The sequence below is a fragment of the Limulus polyphemus genome, unplaced genomic scaffold, assembly GCF_000517525.1.
Source record: "Limulus polyphemus unplaced genomic scaffold, Limulus_polyphemus-2.1.2 Scaffold1486, whole genome shotgun sequence".
Classification (NCBI taxonomy): Eukaryota; Metazoa; Arthropoda; class Merostomata; order Xiphosura; family Limulidae; genus Limulus; species Limulus polyphemus.
The window spans coordinates 75,509-93,991 of record NW_013667096.1 but is presented as its reverse complement, the minus strand read 5'-3'; the positions used below and the strand labels follow the sequence as shown (position 1 = coordinate 93,991).

General features: G+C 34.3%; 1 protein-coding gene across 7 annotated transcripts in view; it reads left to right on the top strand.

Annotated features, from left to right (window-relative positions):
* The window catches only part of LOC106463799 (pyruvate dehydrogenase phosphatase regulatory subunit, mitochondrial-like), a 130,438-nt gene that overhangs the window by 45,584 nt on the left and 66,371 nt on the right, over window positions 1-18,483 (top strand). For all 7 annotated transcript variants that reach the window (XM_022391401.1, XM_013923865.2, XM_022391398.1 and 4 more), the window contains 4 exons: window positions 1,235-1,316; window positions 3,237-3,318; window positions 13,703-13,827; window positions 17,090-17,204. In XM_022391401.1, coding sequence (XP_022247109.1) covers window positions 1,235-1,316; window positions 3,237-3,318; window positions 13,703-13,827; window positions 17,090-17,204 — 404 coding nt within the window. The remainder of the gene's footprint in view (window positions 1-1,234; window positions 1,317-3,236; window positions 3,319-13,702; window positions 13,828-17,089; window positions 17,205-18,483) is intronic.

The window sequence follows — 18,483 nt, the reverse complement described above, 5'->3', positions numbered from 1 at the left end:
GCTTTTATCTAGTTCTTCACTTTCCAAACTGTCCATAAATAAATCACATACTAACGGAGATAAAGGAGAACCCATAACTAAACCTTTGTTCTGTTTATAAACTTTGATGTTAATTTGGAAAAAAAAAGAGTTTTCAACACATGCTTCTACCAAGTTAATCATATCCATTCTTTCTAATACTGAATTATTATTTTCTTTCAGTTTTTTTTCACAAAACATGCAATAGGTTTTTTCACAGATACTTTAGTTAACATTGAACACAACTTCAAATGACACCAAAATATCTTTTGATCTAAAATTATATGCCCAATTCGTTCCACAAATTTAAACAAATTCTTAACTGTGCACCTATTTTTATCCCTTAAAAATGAGAATTAAAAAATGCGAGTTTTTAACATTGAACATTACACAAATGCCAAAGAAGTTAAAAAAAGTACATTAAAAATATTGAATGAGGATGATGGGCCTGATGGAAATGTCAGTAGATGATGTGAAATTCTTTAATATATAAATTGGTGATCTTGTAATGTTTTAAATAAGTGTTATTTTTTGCAAAACATTACACTTCTGAGAATGATGCTGTAATATACGTCAAAACATGTAGAGTGTATGAGACTGTTTTCTAGTTTTAATATGTTTTTAATATTTTTTACCTTGTACAGTAAGTTATTTGTATTTTATTGTAATTTTGAAACTGGAAACAGTCTCATTTTTAGAATTATGTAAAAAATAATCGTTTTTAAAAATTGTGAGTTTTTAACATTGAACATTACACAAGTGCCAATGAATTTCAAAAGATGCAGTGTTTTGTTTAAATAACCATATAACTTTCTTCTCAAAATTGTGTAGCTTTGAATTACATTTATTGTTGAATTAAATTGGTTTCTACTCTTATTTAGTAAAATGACATCAAAATGGTCTTCAGTTTTAGTATCAACTACCATTACATATTTAATACATTAATATTTTCTTTGTTTGCTGTGCAATGGTTTCCAACCTTTTTTTTATTCTGAGCACCTTCTTAAGAATAACTATATTTCTTTATGGTTCTTCCCTTCTCCGATTTGAATGACACTTTTCACTCAATTTCTAACAACACCTATAACAGAGGATTATTTATCTGTAAAAAAAATTTAAAAATGTAAGGTTGCTTGTAAAGTTTTTCTTAATATCTTTCGATTGTGTATGTTACTCACTCTCTTAATTTTAGTAGGCACTTTATTATTATTTTTAGAGCCATGAACATAGAGTGTGAACTTCTTACTCCACAGGGAGCAGCAAAGATTTCTCCAATCATCAGCACAGAAGATTTAGAGGTATCCTTCAGTCCTGGCAAGCAGTTCACTGTAGTTGTTTCAGGAGAAAAAAATATGTTTATATGTCCACTCAGTATATAAGTTCACCTATCTAAAATGTTTTGATTATTTTTTAACCAGCATATGCTTAATATTTATGCACAAGGTTTACAGAGTTGTTTTGAGGTTTATAGTAACTGTAATCTTTATAAGATAAATATGAACTCTGTATTTATTAAGTAAAACAAATACAGTAGCCTCTGATGGATATGACCCCTTCCAATAATGACTTCCTTTTAAATACAACATTTTTTATGTGCACAAAACGATTTAACATTGATCTGACCTCCTATGAATGACTTTCTAACAGATGCAAGCTATGTCCATGATTTTTGAGTAGAAAGTCAAATAACAACCTCTCTATAATGACTTTTCTTCATATCAATAATGTAATTTACAGAGACACATGAATACAGTTTATACAGTGTGGAACATAGAGGTCACATGACCAGAGATTGCTTCACAGCTGAGTATATGTGTCTTATTACTATGGGGTGTTCAAGTCAAACTTCTTGATGCTTACACGTAAGTATTTTGGTTTAAAAACTATCAGATCCTGAAAGCTAACCAGGAGCAGACAGAAACTGTTCTTTGTCTTTACCCTACTCACGGAATTATGGTTTATTCTTTTAGTGAATGTAGTAGATTTTGAGCTAGTGGCCTAGATGCTAAGTGTGTTGAGTGACAGACTCGACTAATCTGTGCGGTAAGCATGGCTGATGAAATGACTCAAGGCATCCAAGAAAGGTGCGAATGTCTCAAGCTGAGAACAGGAAGTCACTGTGAAGAAGAAGAAGGCACAAAGTGTTGATATAGATATGTGTCATGGATGTTGATATTGACCAAAGTTGTGACAAAAGCAACAAAATAAACGAAACATGGAAATTAAAGAATTTTTAGTCAACTTCAACTCTTTTAATGCAACATATTACGTTTTATAAAATAGTATTTGTATTCAGAGAGGATTACCTTATTAGGTATTGGCTAAAGTCTAGCAATAATTTAGTTCAGATATTTATTCTTATTTCTTTACTGGTTCTTTTAAATTTGCGGAATGGTTTATTTTTCAGAGCTGGGATCAAAGGATCCAAGTTTCAAGGTGAAATTTTGGTTTAAGGTGGGGCTGTTTTGTTTAGTTAATATAAATGTGTTCCGATATTTGATTCTTTGTTTAAAATTACAGCATTTTATATAGATATACTGTGGATTATTTGAGTTGCAATGATGGTAAATATGGGATGTTTTTTTACTATGTTCAGTGAATCTGGTTCTTCCAGTTTCACTGATGTAAAAATCTGGACATTTATTGCACATTATTTTATAAATTGATACTAAAATTGTGCACTGAAAACTAACAATGAAACACTTCTTGATATAATAACTGCCAGACTCATGAACATTCAAAGTGACTCTGTTAAATGTGCAAAACAAACAAAGATGGGCAATTTTTGATGAAATAAATTTTGTCAGTTTGTAATATTTTATATGTATGTAATAAAAATGTGATACATGAATGTTTATTAAATAAATGTGATCAATGAATAAATTATTTTACATAAAACAAAATTTTAAGTTATCTTTATTGTACTATTATTCATCATTACTATTATTATACAGTGTACCAATTTGCTACATTATCTGACTACCTATACAGTATATAAACCATTATGCTAAACCCCTGGGAATAGCAACTGGCACTGCTTGAATTCGGTCATTTGTTATCTGATTATTGATCCTTTGAATAACCTTTTTATCATTGCAGATAGATTGGTCGTATCTAAGAGGAATTACTGTATATATTTAGTTTAACACGTTAAACTTTTTAATGTTGATGTTATGAATTCATAGGAAATATACAGTTGAGTTGTTACTATATTCCAGGGAGGACTGTGGATACCAGGAGATGGGGTAGGAGATCCTTACAAATGTTGCTTAACTCTAGCTACTGAGGCCAAAAACCTAGGTGAGTTACAACAACAAGAAATACCCCTACAGTTTGGTTGGTTCCAGTAGTATTGAATATATTCACAAGTTAACTAATATCAAAAATAAATTACAGCTGTAAAGGGGACATTCACAATTTATTGATAGCTTGCTGCCCCGGCCACAGATAACACTATCATGTATTCAAGTCAAACTGATTTTACTTAGGAACTATTGGATAGGTTTTCAGAATAATATAAGATTTGATCAGAATATTTATTATTGAATAAAACTGAAACCCTGAATAACTGAGTCATAAGAATGAAATAGAGAGACTGGACAAAAATTATAATACAAAATGAAGAATCATTATCAAAACACAGGAAAACACTGTGTGTGTACTTGCTTTGGATCCTGAACTGTTACTTTTACTGGATCTTCCTTTAGACTACTTATTCTTCGAGATTATGTACTAGACTGTTTAAATTCGATGTTCTTTACTTCATGAGAAATGTTGTATTTGTGTGACTAGCACAACCTACATGAGACCATAACCTTGAAACACCACCTATTTTGCCACTGAAGAAAAGTGTTACGGACATTCTTGCACAACATGCAGCATTACTGCAATAACTCCCATAGGCAGAATAAGTACTGTCTCCTGAGAATAACAAAGAAAAAAAACCAGCTAGAACTAAATCAACTTAGCAATTTTTTGACCAAATGCTATTTAAGATCTGTACATGTATACAGAATAAATGAATATATTCAGAATATTATTATGTTAATATTAGAAGGTGGAAATGCATGATATGTTTACATACCACGACACAACTGGAATGGAATGATGGCGCAGTGATTTAAAACTATAATGTATTGATAGTTTGCATCATTCAAGTTACAACCATAGAAGAAATGTCCACAATTTATTGATTGTTTAATTCCAGCCATAGATAGCACAGACTTAAAGATAGCACAATAAGTTACATCCATTAAATAAATGTTTATAGGATTTTGATAAATTACTCAGTTTGAGCAGAAGATACAGTTTGCCACCAGGTTGTTGAATTATGGAAATAATGAATGGAAACAACGTTTGTTAGGTACTTTGCAGCATTAACAAACACTTTAAAAACTGTTTGGAATATCAAATATTACTACTTGAGCTTAAACAGTTTCTCTAGTTACATAATGCTAAAGCTGATGAAGTATGGTCTCTACATGGGTTTGATAGTATATTTTCCTTTACATTCCATTTTTGTGTTTTGATACATTACTTTTTATAAAAAATATTCATTTTCGAGTGAACCAGCTCTACAGTTTTGATAATGAACACACATTTCATCAAGAGCTTGAGTTTTGTAAAATGATCTTCAACAAAATAATAAAAAAATACAACAGAAGATTATTTGACTGAATTTTACATCTGTTAACTGGTAAAGTGAAAAAGTCATGCTTTCATAAAAAGTGGCTGTAATTTCTGTAAATGAAAAATAATTGTGTCGCCAACATTGACATAATGACATTTATTGGGACTTCAGTTAATGTTTGGTGTAGAATGTTTGAACACACACTTTTTTACTACTTCAAAATGAAAAAAACAGATTGAGACTGTCTAGTTTGTAATAACATTTAATATTTTTGTTTTGCTCATTTTGCAGTTTTAATTCTTGAAAAATTAAGTATACAGAGGGTTATGTATATTATATTGAAACAATTTTGAATACACAGATCAGCAAGTAACATAGCTACCAGATTCTATATAAAGTCCCAGTGGAATGGCATGTGTCAAAACTTCATTTTGACATTATTTGGCATTTTTTATTTAGTATGATGCCATCAAAACTTTTTTTGAAGGGATGGTATTGTAACAGCTCTTTCCAACACACATTATGCATACAACTAGATTATAAAGACAGATGTGTTCAGATCATGGATTTGGAACTTTCAAACTGGGGATATCTTTGCATTTAATGGAATTGGAAACAAAGGAATAGGGATCAACTTGGGATGCCAGAAACATCCAGAAAGAGACCTGTAACAAATTATACCCCAGTCTTGGTAAGTAAGTTGCTGCATTTTGTAACAAGTGGAAATCTATGAACACAAAGATCAGTGGCAAAAAGCCATTTACATGTCCCAGACAACAATATGCAACATAATTAAGAGGGATTTAAATATTGAAAAATGACATTAGTCACATGTACACCAGTTGCTTCCATGACATACCTGCTCAACCATTGCATAGCTGAAACAGCTGGAGAACGAAATGGGTATTCATGTTATTCCATATAAAGATATACCAGTCAAGTTGCTGGATATAGAACTTATGGATTTCTGTGATAACAATTTGTTAAAATGCACACTGGGAACCATCATTCTTGTACACAAGATAGATTATGAAAATTCTGTATGGAAGAATGGTATGCTTTGTCATGACAGCCTTTTGACTGAGCCTTTTGCAGTTGTAGTTATTGTCCAGATGTATGGTCTTCAGTTTGAGCATGACTGGACAGGGTGATATGGACTGTAACAGTGTGGTGAGGCTCTGAAATCGTTTTAATATAACATACTAAATTTCAGTATTGACAGAATTTAACTGCAAATCTTCCATAGCATTACCAATTAGTAAAAGTGGATACAGGAGAGAAATTATTGGCATAGCTGTCAGTATGATTTTTTATGCATCCATTAACAAGAAAAAATAATTAGATCATTCTTTCTGCCTAAATATTCAGATTACTAAGTATTTCTTGATCTGTGCAGTCTATAGGTGAAACAGTAGTTTGTAGTTTAGTTGTTGGTAAAAATGATCCTGGGAACACTGTATTTTAATTTACTTTTATTTTCTAAATATAATATACATTTTTTTTTCCTAGAAATTTATCTAGAAGTTAGGGTGCATGTAGTATATGGTAACAAATTTAAATGTTTCTTTTGTTTCTTTACAGCCAGTCCAGACCTTTTCTGACATGTGTTGTGAATGATAATGTATACTTATTAGAAATGTTGCATTTTGATAGTATGTCTTGTTAATTCTCTCTGTTTCTAAGGTATAAATGAGAACTGTTTCCCATTTTAATTCATTTTCAGTATCTTCAAGCATGATTTTTGAAATAAAATGATCAAGAAAGTATTGAATGTTGTGCATGAAAAGAGATTTGCTGATCAATTGAGAGAGGATGCTGCCATACCTTGTCCTTCTTGTTTATTGAATCAGTATTCCTTGACTTTCTACTGCCTGGAGAAACCTTATTTGGACTCTCAGAGGTTAGATCCTCTTCTTCCTTTCTAAGGCTCTAAACAAGATGCCACAGTTCTTATTAATCAATTTCAGTTTATCAGAATTCATCTGTCACTTACACAGTTTTGCATTTTTATCGTCTTTGTATCTGTTGTCTGAGGCTTATCATAGATCTCCTGCACAATTTTTGGATGACCTTAGTCATTTATTGACTTCTACTTTTATCGGGTTATTGGCATCTACTCTCTCCTTAGTATCTTGGTTGGTTTGTTGTTGAGATCTTTTGGAGAGAGATGTCTTGTTGGAGGGAATTCGCCTTCCTGCTTCACCCCTCAGAGAAACTCATTTTCTAAGACAGTCTGTTTTTGCTGGTATTCCCAATTCTATGAAATTTCAAGTGGATGTCCTCCAGTCTTTCCTTTCTACCCTAGCTTCTCAACTGTCCCATAGGCATTCTACAGGATGGTTTCCTAAATCTCACCATGATACATTGGAACACAAGGGCGATTCTGTCCTTACCAGCAGGTATCCTCCTCTAGCGTAGAGCATATTCTACAGCATCAGTGACTACCTTATAGGGTCAGGTCCTGTAGAACCTCAACTCAGAGGGTTTGTGTCAGTATAGGAGACCTTCACCACAGGTCAGTGGGTCATTCAAGTTCTCAGGAGAGGATTGGTCATTCAGTTCATGTCTCCTCCTCCATTAACTTTCATACCAGTTGGTTTTTTAATCTCCAAGGACTCTCTTACCTCAAGATATCGAGCTCAAGCCATCAAGGATCTTCTGCACAAATAGGCCATACAGTGTGTCTGCTCCTCTCTCAAGGGTTTTTATTCCAGGCTCTATGTAGTACCGAAAAAGACAGCAATTACAGACCTTTTTCATCTCAATCGCGTTCTCCAGCCTTCTGGTTTATAATAAAGCCATTTCTTTTTTGGTGGCTCTTTTCACCTGGTCTATGGATGACAAAATGTTGCTTATATCTACCTTCATATTCCAATCAAGAAATCTTCACAGCATTATCTCTGCTTCATGCACAATAACCAGGTTTTTAATTTTTGTGCTCTTCCATTTGGCCTTGCATCTGCCCCATACATTTTTTGCTAGATTGTCATGTCCTTTTCACTTCATTTTCACTCAGTGGGCATTCACATTCGCCATTACATGGACAGCTGGCTTCTTCTTGCCTCTTCCCACCATTTGATAGAACATCACACTCAAACTCTGTTATCAGAAGCTGTGAGAGCTGGGTTTCTTATTAAATAGGAGAAGCCTATTCTTACTCCCACATGGCATCTCGTCCATTCAGGGGTGTTTTTCAATTCCAGACTCAGTTGGTCTCAACCTTCTTCTTTATGCCTTCAGGCCATGGAACAGGTAATTCTTCAAATACAGTTGTCTCTTTCTCCACCAGTGCATGCAGTTCGCTCTCTTTTAAGGATGTGGGCATCCTTGGAATCATTCTTTCCTTTAGGTCAAGCTCACATGTGGACCCCTCAATGGTCATTACAGGAACATTTGCACAGATGCAGTGGATTGTCCAGTAGTCCTTTTGGCTTCCAGTTTGCAAGATCTCAGCTGGTGGTTGGACAAGGAAAACAAGATAGTCAATGTTCCTTTACTACCCCAACATCCAGAGATACATCTTTTCACAGATGCTTTTCTCCAGGGCTGTGGTGCTTGTATAGAGCATATGGAATTCAAACTTCTCTTCATGTCAATCTATTAGAACTTCTAGCAGTTCAATGAGTTATGACTCAGGGTTTGAATTGTTGCAAGGTAGTAATATTTCGTGTGGATAATTCCACTCTGGTCTTCTACATTTACAAGCAAAGAGGCTCTCACTCCAGGTCTATTTGTTTTCAGACATTGAATCTTCTCTTTTGGGCCCACAATCATTGGATTGTTTTCTTTGCTTGTCATGTTCAATTTGTAATGAATTTAGTGACCAACCAGTTATCTTGTCCCAACATAGCTTTTCCTATGGAAGGGATGCTTCATCCTCAAGTTTTTTGTTGGACCTGCTCTCATCTCGAAGTGCCTAAGGTGAATGCTTTTGACACACTCACTGGAATGCTCAGCTCCCATCCTTCTAGTCTCCTGTAACTTATCCTCTGGCTTTGGGCATAGATGCAATCAGCCAGAATTGGATAGGTCTCATTTTTATACATTCTCTCCAGTTCATCTGTTATCCAAGGTTTTTGAACTGATTCGCTCCTCATCCTGTCGAGTTCTTCTTGTGGCTGGATCAGCCTTGGTTTCCACTCCTTCAGTATCTTCAGGAGTGTCAACCTCTTTCCCTTCTTCTCTGGCCATCTCTCTTCCATGAGTCTCAATCGGATATTTTTCATCTGGTAGTCAACATTATTTGACTTCGTGCCTAGCTTTTATGTCGTTCATTGCACGACATGAGGGATTGACATCTTGGGTGGCATCCTTATTAATATGGTCCATTCGGTGTTCTTCTATGAAAGATTATGAACAGAAATGGTTAACTTATCATCAGTGGTCTCTCAGACATGGATTTAACCTTTCTCATCCCACTGTGCCACAGGTCTTTCAATTTCTGATATTGTTATTCAAGAAAGGTTTAACATTTATTGCCCTCTATAATGCTACCTTTCGTTTTTCTAAGAGAACAACAGTGTTTGAGCCCCAGGTTTTGTCATTACTTCTGAAATATTTTCAGGTTATCCATCTTCATCATCCTTTCTAGGTTCCTAATTGGGATATCACAGTGGTTCTCTGTGCCTTATCTCATCCACCTTTTGAACCTTTAGACTTATGTTCACTATATCATCTTTCACTTAAGACTTATTTTCATGTGTTATTGGCTAGAAGGCATTTACATTTGTATGTTTTTGCACTTCATATTCACAGGACTCTTTACCATTCCACTTATGTTTGGTTGTATCCAGATAGCTCTTATTTATCTTCATTCTATCTCACATTTATACGACCTCTCGAATCATGATAATCTTTTATGCCCAGTTCGGGCTCTCCAAACTCATGTGGCACACACTTATGTGTTTCAGATCTCATATCACTATTTGTTTTTCCACTGGGATCCTGCTGTGTCATGTGACTTATCCCCTGTCACATTGAAAGCTTGAATTAGTCAGTTGGTTTATGGCTTACTACAGACATTTGTTGGAAGAGTGGAGACTTCTTTGTGTTTTATCTCATCAAGTTCAACATATCACGATGTACTTGGCAGCTTAGTTGCATCACCCACTGGAGGAAATTGTACAGGCTGGTATGTGGACCACACCCAACACCTTTATATCACAACAATATTTACATGATTTAGCAGTTTCCTCCTTGAATGGGTTTTGGTTACCCCCGTGATTCTCCTCTATACCTCAGCTTGATTGATTTCTTTTGTGTTATTCTTCTCCTTTTCATGGATCCCTTCATCATTATCATTTGGATCCTTCTCAGTGTTGAGATTTGCCTGGTCAGGTATGCTTTTTTCAAGTCCACACTAACTACCAGCAGATTCTGGTAGATACGAGCTCTGTTGAGATGGGGTGTTCCATAAAACCACCTTGGCACTTTCCTATTGGTGCACAACTATTCAGTACTAGTACATAATATATAACACAGGACTGCCACTATCAAGAGTAAAGCATAAACAGATTTTGCTCATCCCTGCTGACCCCTGGATTAAATAAATTGGTGTTGGTTTGCCTTTCACAAAAGGAAACATGTTTCATCTATTGTACCATTTCCAGAGCATTGTTCCTTGGCACTCCTCAACACAAATTTTCTCCTATTTCTCCATAGGGAAGCATGGAAGTTTTTAACATTCCAATTTTCCAGTCACTGGAGTGGTGGACAGAGGTCTATTCCTCCAGAGTAATGTTTCAACACTATTCCACTCAAGGAGAAGAGGACAAAGCTGGATACCCTCCCACACATAACCCTGGATAGTTTTCCCATATGTCTGTGAGAGCACGACCAGCCTATGCAGTAGCCTCCTTGTAAATCTGGTTGTTTTGAGCATGGCCCTTCTTTTTGGTCATTATATTATTTTCCATGATCATGGAAGAGGGTCCTCGACTCTATATAATTCCACACGCAGAGTGTAAATTCTTGTGCTATTGGTTGAACTTCATTTGTTCCACATCCTCCTCATAATTATGGGGGAAGGAGTGTTACCTTGTCTCTCAAGTTGGGGAGTTAGAATTTAGGCTTGTGATCCCAGGCTGGATGATATTTGTTTCTTCAGGTTGAATGAGATATGACAGGTCCTGTAATTCAGAGTTCAGTTTGTTGCATTTTGTGATTCTTCAGGTTGTGGTGAGGGTTTATCCACTTTTGTGTTGCTTGCCTTCTCTTCATAATTCCAGTGGCTCAATATGCAACATTCTGTAACTTTCAGGTTGGGTTCTCTTAATATCATATTACTTTAGTTCAGTTATATCACACTGCAGTCTGTGTGTCCTAGCCACTACAGATCTAGCTTTATGTCCACAGTCCTATAATTCAAACGACGAGACATGGAACCTCATCTGCATGGTTGAGGTCTGTATGATTCTTGTGGAGATACACAATACAATATTTCCAGACCAGATGCATCTGGTACTGCAGGAGGAACCAGTTTTGGAATAGATATCCCTCCTTGCATGTTTCTTCTCACAATGTTATGATTTTAACAATATGGCCAGTTGGCCTTTACTGCCCACACCTTAGATTTCACATTATCCGGGCAACGAGTATACCTGTTCTAGAAGTCGTGCTGAATCCACTGCTTTGCTATACGATATCTGAATTTGCATGTTTTTTGTGTGGATCTTGCCCTCACCAACCCCTCCACCTTGTTAATGTAGGATGTGTTTTGGAAGTTTAAATTTTCCTATACCAAAAATGTATTTCTGATAATACTTACCTGCTGTCACACTATCCCACCCTTCCTTCCCATGATGGCTGGTGCTTAGGTTTGATAATTTACCAGTCTTGAAAAAGTGAATAAGAAGTAACAATAGGGAGCTTGTATACATATCTGGTATAGAGGACGCATTGATATAGGTGAAGAGACTCGCAAGATTAAAATCACTAGGGGTGATATAGTGGGATATAAAAACTGGAGCAAATGAGGTATAATTTATACCAATGCTTAAATGGGCAGAGAAAAGAAACTTTCATTGGGATAAAGCTAAAGTGTGAAAGGAAATATTAATTCTAAAATATCAGCTCAGTTGAATGGACTGACCCTATGCACTTAGATTTAGTGTTAGCTTTTTTGCAATACACTAGCCTATTCTTTTTTTTTTCTTTTTTAATCCTGAAAATATCAGTGGAATAAAAATTCTTATTATGAATACCCTGATGCTGCCTGGCCAGTGAAGCAAAATGATGTAAACAAACATCTGGAGAACTGTTTAAAACTATTCTTAAAGGAACATACTTAGTTGAATACAATGCATTTTAGGTGTAAAGGTTATTGAAAGATTCTCTATACAAATATTTTACCTGATAATCACCTCTAGGTAAAATAACTAAGGTATAAAGGATATTGAAATATTGTCCAAACAGAAATTATTAACTGATAATGACCATTAGTTGAAAAATGGAAAACTCACTTGGGTGTAATATCATGTTCTATAGGTGTAACGGTCATTTAAAGATTCCTCATATAATGATTGTTAACTGATAATGACCATTAAGTGAAAGATTAAAAACACTTTGATGCAGTGAGATTCTGTATGTTTAAAGGTTATTGAAAGATTCCTTGTACATTAGTCCCTTGTGGATATAACCCCTCTCAATAATGACTTCCTTTTAAATACAAACATTTTTCTCTGTACAGAATGATTTTACATTGATCTGACCTCCCACGAATGACTTCCTGACAGATGCACCATACAACTATGATTTTTGAGCAGAATGTTAGATAACGACCTCTCTATATAGACTTTTCTTCATATCAATAATGTGATTAACAGAGACACATGAATACAGTGTATACAGTGGGGGAAAAATAGGTCACATGACCAGAGATTGCTTCACAGCTTGGTATATGTATCTTGGTACCATGGGATGTTCAAATGAAATTCCTTGGTACATACACATAGGTATTTTTGTTTTAAAACTTTCATGTCCTGAAAGGTAACCAGGGGTGGTCAGAAACTGTTGTTTGTCTTCACCCTGCTCACAGAATTAAGGTTTATTCTTTTAGTGAATGTAGTAGATTTTGAACTAGTGTCCTAGATGTTAAGTTATTTGATCAGGATTTACTAGTGGGGTGTGAAGGTTATTAACTTTTGGTTTGATGAGTGACAGACTTGACTAATGTATGCTGTGCAGTAAGCATGGCTAATGAAATGCCTTAAGTCATCTGGGAAAGCTGCAAATGGGAACAGGAAATTTCTGTGAAAAAGAAGGCTTGAACTTGCCACCTCGAAGTGTTGATATGGAAACATGATATGGATGTTGATGTAGACCAAGGCTTTGATGAAAGTAACCAGTTCTAAGTTATACATGATCTATTAAACAAACTTGGAAATTTGAGAATTTTTAGTCAACTTGAAATTGTTTTAATACAATTTTCTACCTTATTTGATTACCTATACACTATATATATATATATATATATATATATATATTATACAGTGTACCAATTTGCTACATTATCTGACTACCTATATAGTATATAAACCATTATGCTCAACCCCTGGGAATAGCATCTGGCACAACTTGAACTCAATCACTCGTTATCTGGTTATTGATCCTTTGAATAACGACTTCCTGTCAGATGCAGCTATTTTATCATGGCAGATAGGTTGATTGTATCTAAGGTGGACTACTGTATAGTGATGGTTAACTTGATAATGGCCGTTAGATACAAGATGAAAAACACTTGAGTGTAATATCATGCAGCAAAGTACCTTGTGTGTAAAAGTTATTGAAAGTTTCCTCATATAATGATTGTTAAGTGTTAATGACAATTAGGTGAAAGATGAAAATAAGTTGAGTGTAACATCGTGCAGTTAGGTTTTATAGATGTAAGGGACGTAGAAAGATGATCTTTTCAAAGGTTATTAATTGTTGATATTATGTAATACATATTTTAAAGGTAAGGGTAAGTTAAGGATGCTGTATGAAGATTCTTAATTGATAATAAACACTGTTTGAAACAAACAAAATGAATGATATCAAGTAATGTGGTTTTTCTAGGTGTAAAAGTCATTGAAGGATGCTCTGTACAGAGGGTGTTAACTGATGATCACCACCAGTTGAAAGGAGTAGAAACAAACTTGGGGGTGATATCCTGTGATTATTTTGTCAATAGTGGAGGCTGGGTTAGTATCAGTGATCTTCTTGAATATTTCTTTGGTATGCTTAATGTTAACGTAGTTATACTTTAATATAATGACTTCCAAAGACATGAAAATTTCTCAGTAATTATTTTGTGTAAAAAAAAGAGTGACTATCTCTATGGATGCTGCTGCCAGAAGAAACAGAATCAAGACAACTCATCAGATTCACCATAAGAAGGAAATGCTATCTCCATGATCAACCTATGTATCCTTCACTGCATATGTCATGAGGTTTTATTGACTTGCATTCAAAATTTTATTAAACTACTTTTTGTTTGTTATACCAATTAGTACAGCATAAACTCGAAGCTAATAATCCATATTTTATTAGTATATAAGTTTAAAGTTCTGAATTTCATAAGGCAATATTTAAAAAAATCCTGAATTTCCTCTAGTATGAAAAATGTGACATATTTTCTCTCGGCATCCCCTCTTAAATTACACACTATTAAATTGTCACTGCTCAGACAAACCATAATTTGTATAGCTTTCAATTATATTTGAGTACAGAGCCATCAATTAGAAATTCATAAGCCTCTTGCCACACCCACCTGACACATCCTCTCTTTCAGGATTTGCCAATAGTTCTCTCTTACGTTTCATTGTATATTATGTATAACCAATAGAAAGCCAGGGTTTTCATTTATCAAATGACGTATCATATTGCATTGTTTTTTGAATGGAGAATTGTTAATTTCTCTGTTAGTACAAGCTTTGTTCCCACAGGAAAGTTAACGACTAGCCTGGATGAATTTGTAACAGCTCTTGTTGCATAGTTAGAAAGCCAGAAAAAGTGTGATAGTTAGGGGAAATTGTTTGTTTTTGTGTGTTATTATCCTATGTTCTTTGTTGCATTATTTAATTAAGTACAAATTTAGTGTATTACTGCCATTAGTATAAAATAGTTGGATTAAGTGTCATTGACTGTTAACAGGAAAAACAAATGACCTAGGTAAGTACTTTATTTCTTGTTTTTTATATCTATTCTTTATTTATTATTATAAAAGTAACTAAAATGTAAAAATAAGGATCTCTTTAGGTTAGTTAAAGTTAGGTTAAGTAAAATAAATAATAATATAATAAAAATGTTTCATGAGGTTCACATGCGAGCAGATTGTGGCCAATGTCTTGTTAATTGAAACCTAAAGTAATTGAATCAGCCTGTGTGGACTCTTGACAAGAAAAGAGAATTATTTAGAGTTTTAGATAAAACTGTGATTTTCTATAGTGTAAAGAATTTTTGTGTATACATTGGACTTGTTTTGAATATATATATACTATTTTAAAACTGGTGGATTGTGTGCTCTCCATTTATTGTCCATATTTATTGCCAACAAGTCACAGACACCTACTGTAGAAGAGTCCCAGCCCTCTTATATATTTAAAACCCAGAGTACTTTGTAGTGTGGAGGTATGATCAGTGCACGTGTCACAGAGAAATTCATATCATTAAGGATAATGTTTTATCCCTGCTTAACACCATTTTTCTCCTAAGATATAATATTTATCCATTTTTTAACATTTCTAAAAAATTACAATATATATTTATTTTAAGTTTAAACACATTTGGGTATTGTAAGTTGTTGTATATTATTTGTATTACACAACAGTGCAGATTTATGAAATCCAATTGTAAAAGCATTTTTTATTCTTGTTTTTCATGTAGGTTTCAATACATTTCCACACTGTTTGTCATCATATTGTAACTATTTGTACCTTTTCAATCATAAGTCCCGAAAGTTTCTTTTTTTTCCCCCATCCTTTCTGGATCAGATCCAGATGAAATCTGTTTGAATCTTCAACTATAAAGAGATGAACATGTAAATCAGCAAGTCACATAACAACCACGGCTGATATTAAGTCACAGTGGATTGGTGTGTTGCAGAATTACATGCTGACATTTTGTAAGGAGTGTGATGCCATGGAATACTGATTGCTTTTTGGAAGGGTATGTAACAGCCCTTTTTGACACAAAATATTCATACATTCAGAGCATAAAGATATGTTCAAATCAGGGATTTAGAATTTCTAAGACAGAGATATCTCTTGCATTGAAAGACAAAGGAATATGGATCAACTTGTACACCAGGACCATTCAGAAAGAGACCCATAACAAGTGATAACCCAGGTGTGGTAAGAGAACTGCAGTGTTTTGTAACAGGTGAGAATCCAGGAATACATAACTCAGTGGCAAAAGCCATCCACATGCTCCATACAAAAGCATGTAACATAATCAGGAAGGATGTCTACCAGGAAAAGCAACACAAGTCATGTACAAAAGTTTCATTTACAACATATTTGCTCAATCTTTTCATACTTGAAGCAGCTATAACAACCCTTTTGACACAAAATATTCGTACACTCAGATCATAAAGATGTGTTCAAATGAGGGATTTAGAATTTCCAAGGCAAGGAAAACCAAAAAAAAATAGTCAACTTGGGGCATCAGAACCATCTATAAAATGACCTGCAGCAAGTCATTCTCTAGCTGTAGTAAGCAGAGTGCAGCATCTTGAAAGCAAGTGAGAATCCACAAACATGAAAATCATTGAGAAAACTTGTTCATATGACCCCTGAAACAGTATGTAATGTAATCAAGAAGGAAATAGATCTGTAAATATTGGCCTATAAAAATATTTCATTCCCAAGGATTGATGATGCATTTTTTTCAATCCTAACAAAATATTTTTAGTAAAATAATAATATAGCCAATTTAACATGAATACTGCTTCTACTAAATTTATCTATTCCAAATAACCACAGAAACATCAAAACTTTTAAAAATATCATAAGTTTCAATTATTTGAAAGTTCTATATACCAATTTGAAATTTTGCTTACCAAAGAAATCTTCTGAAAGCTCACATCCAACAACCTTAACTTCAGTGAAAAAAAGTGAAAACCATATTTTTGGAATAAATTGTATTTTCTCAAAAACTTTTGGTACATTTCTCTGTGTTACTGTATAAACCATTGACAAGCAAAATGTTATACACTAGAGCTCTCTGTCATGGTTGTGCTTCAAAGCTGGACATTCCCAGCACGCTACTGTCAAGCAAAACACCAAACCAAAAGAAGAGTATAAAATGACACTAGTGTGTCTAAAGCTCTCCAACAGTAGCTATGCCTAATTAACTTCATAAAATTCCTTAAAATAATAACTTTGTATGTTGTTAATATTTGTACAGTATTTTATTGTAGGTCCAGTGATATTAAAACAGATCATGCTGTTCATTTACTTATAGTGGGCCAGACATATTGGCAGGCTGAGTCAACCAAAAGTTAAAGTTCCACTGTATCCATGTGAACATCACTTTCTGCACACTTTACCTGTGAAGGATATTGATCCACAAATGCCAGGTATGCAAGTTTTTGTGAAATTTAAATAATTACAAAGTTCATATTAATTCTAAGTCAGCATTTTCTAATACACAAAGTGGCTACAGATTTATGGCATGTACTGTGTTGCTGATACGTTATGTTTCCCAGACCTAAAATGGGAACACATTTCCAGGATTTGCAGATTTTTCCACTACTTGCCCTATGTGATATTACTTCTGTATATAAGCTGTTAGATGTGTGTGGTTACCTGTATATGAAATTTCTCTCCAATATTGCATAGCATTTTTGAAGTTTTTCTATAGGAATGACTGTTATGCAGGGGTGAATTTACATATCTTTATCATAACATAGGTGTTTGTTGAGGTTGATGTAGCCCAAGATCTTTCCTTAACCTGATCCAACATATATTTGAGGAGATAGGATTTGTGGCATATACACCATGATCAGGATGCCCACCTGCACCTGTGGATGTTGTTGCAGATATTCAATAAGTGTCACCAGATTAGGTAATCCCCAAGAAAAATGTAACACTAATAAGTTGCATGGTCTACTGATAACATAATGTTACCCACCTTGCACAAGAGAGGCATTCAGCAGGACCTGTGTGCATGCATGGTGATGCACCATTACATGTTACTAATGTTGTGAAGAGCTAGCAATGCAATTCTTTTTGTGAACAAATCATCAGTAGGAGATTACTGCATATTTGATCACCATGGTCATGAGAACACAATTCAGTGACACATTCTTACCATTCACAGTAGTTAGTTGTGTGAATCTATGTATGAATGATTGTGGACTCTTACCATAATGAGTTCAACCAATTCAGCAAAATGTTACAGTTAGTTTCGTTAACTCGATTTGGCTGTTTCTAATTTTACTGTCTTCTGTAGTATTTGCACTTATGTTACGCACTATGTGTATGGTATGGTTTGGGAGTTCTAAGCAACAGGGTAAGTGAAGTTACTTTATAGTCATCATGTCTACTGACTGAGAAATAATTGTATAAGAATTGAAGTACTTTCAGTTTCTAAGATATGAATTTGTTGTATTTCTCTGTAATGAAATTTATTTTATCTTTGTAGAAGTCATTTAACAAGAATCACTATTAACAGAATTGAGGAAAAACAAGACAGTTTTACGTTTCACAAGTACATCATTTATTACGACTATGGTTTTGCCAGCAAAGGCATCATCAGGTACAGTCTGAAATGTTTTGTAGCAGGGTTTATATATATATATATATATATTTAAACTAAGATCTGGAAGTGGTCTCAACATTCATCTAGAGATGAGT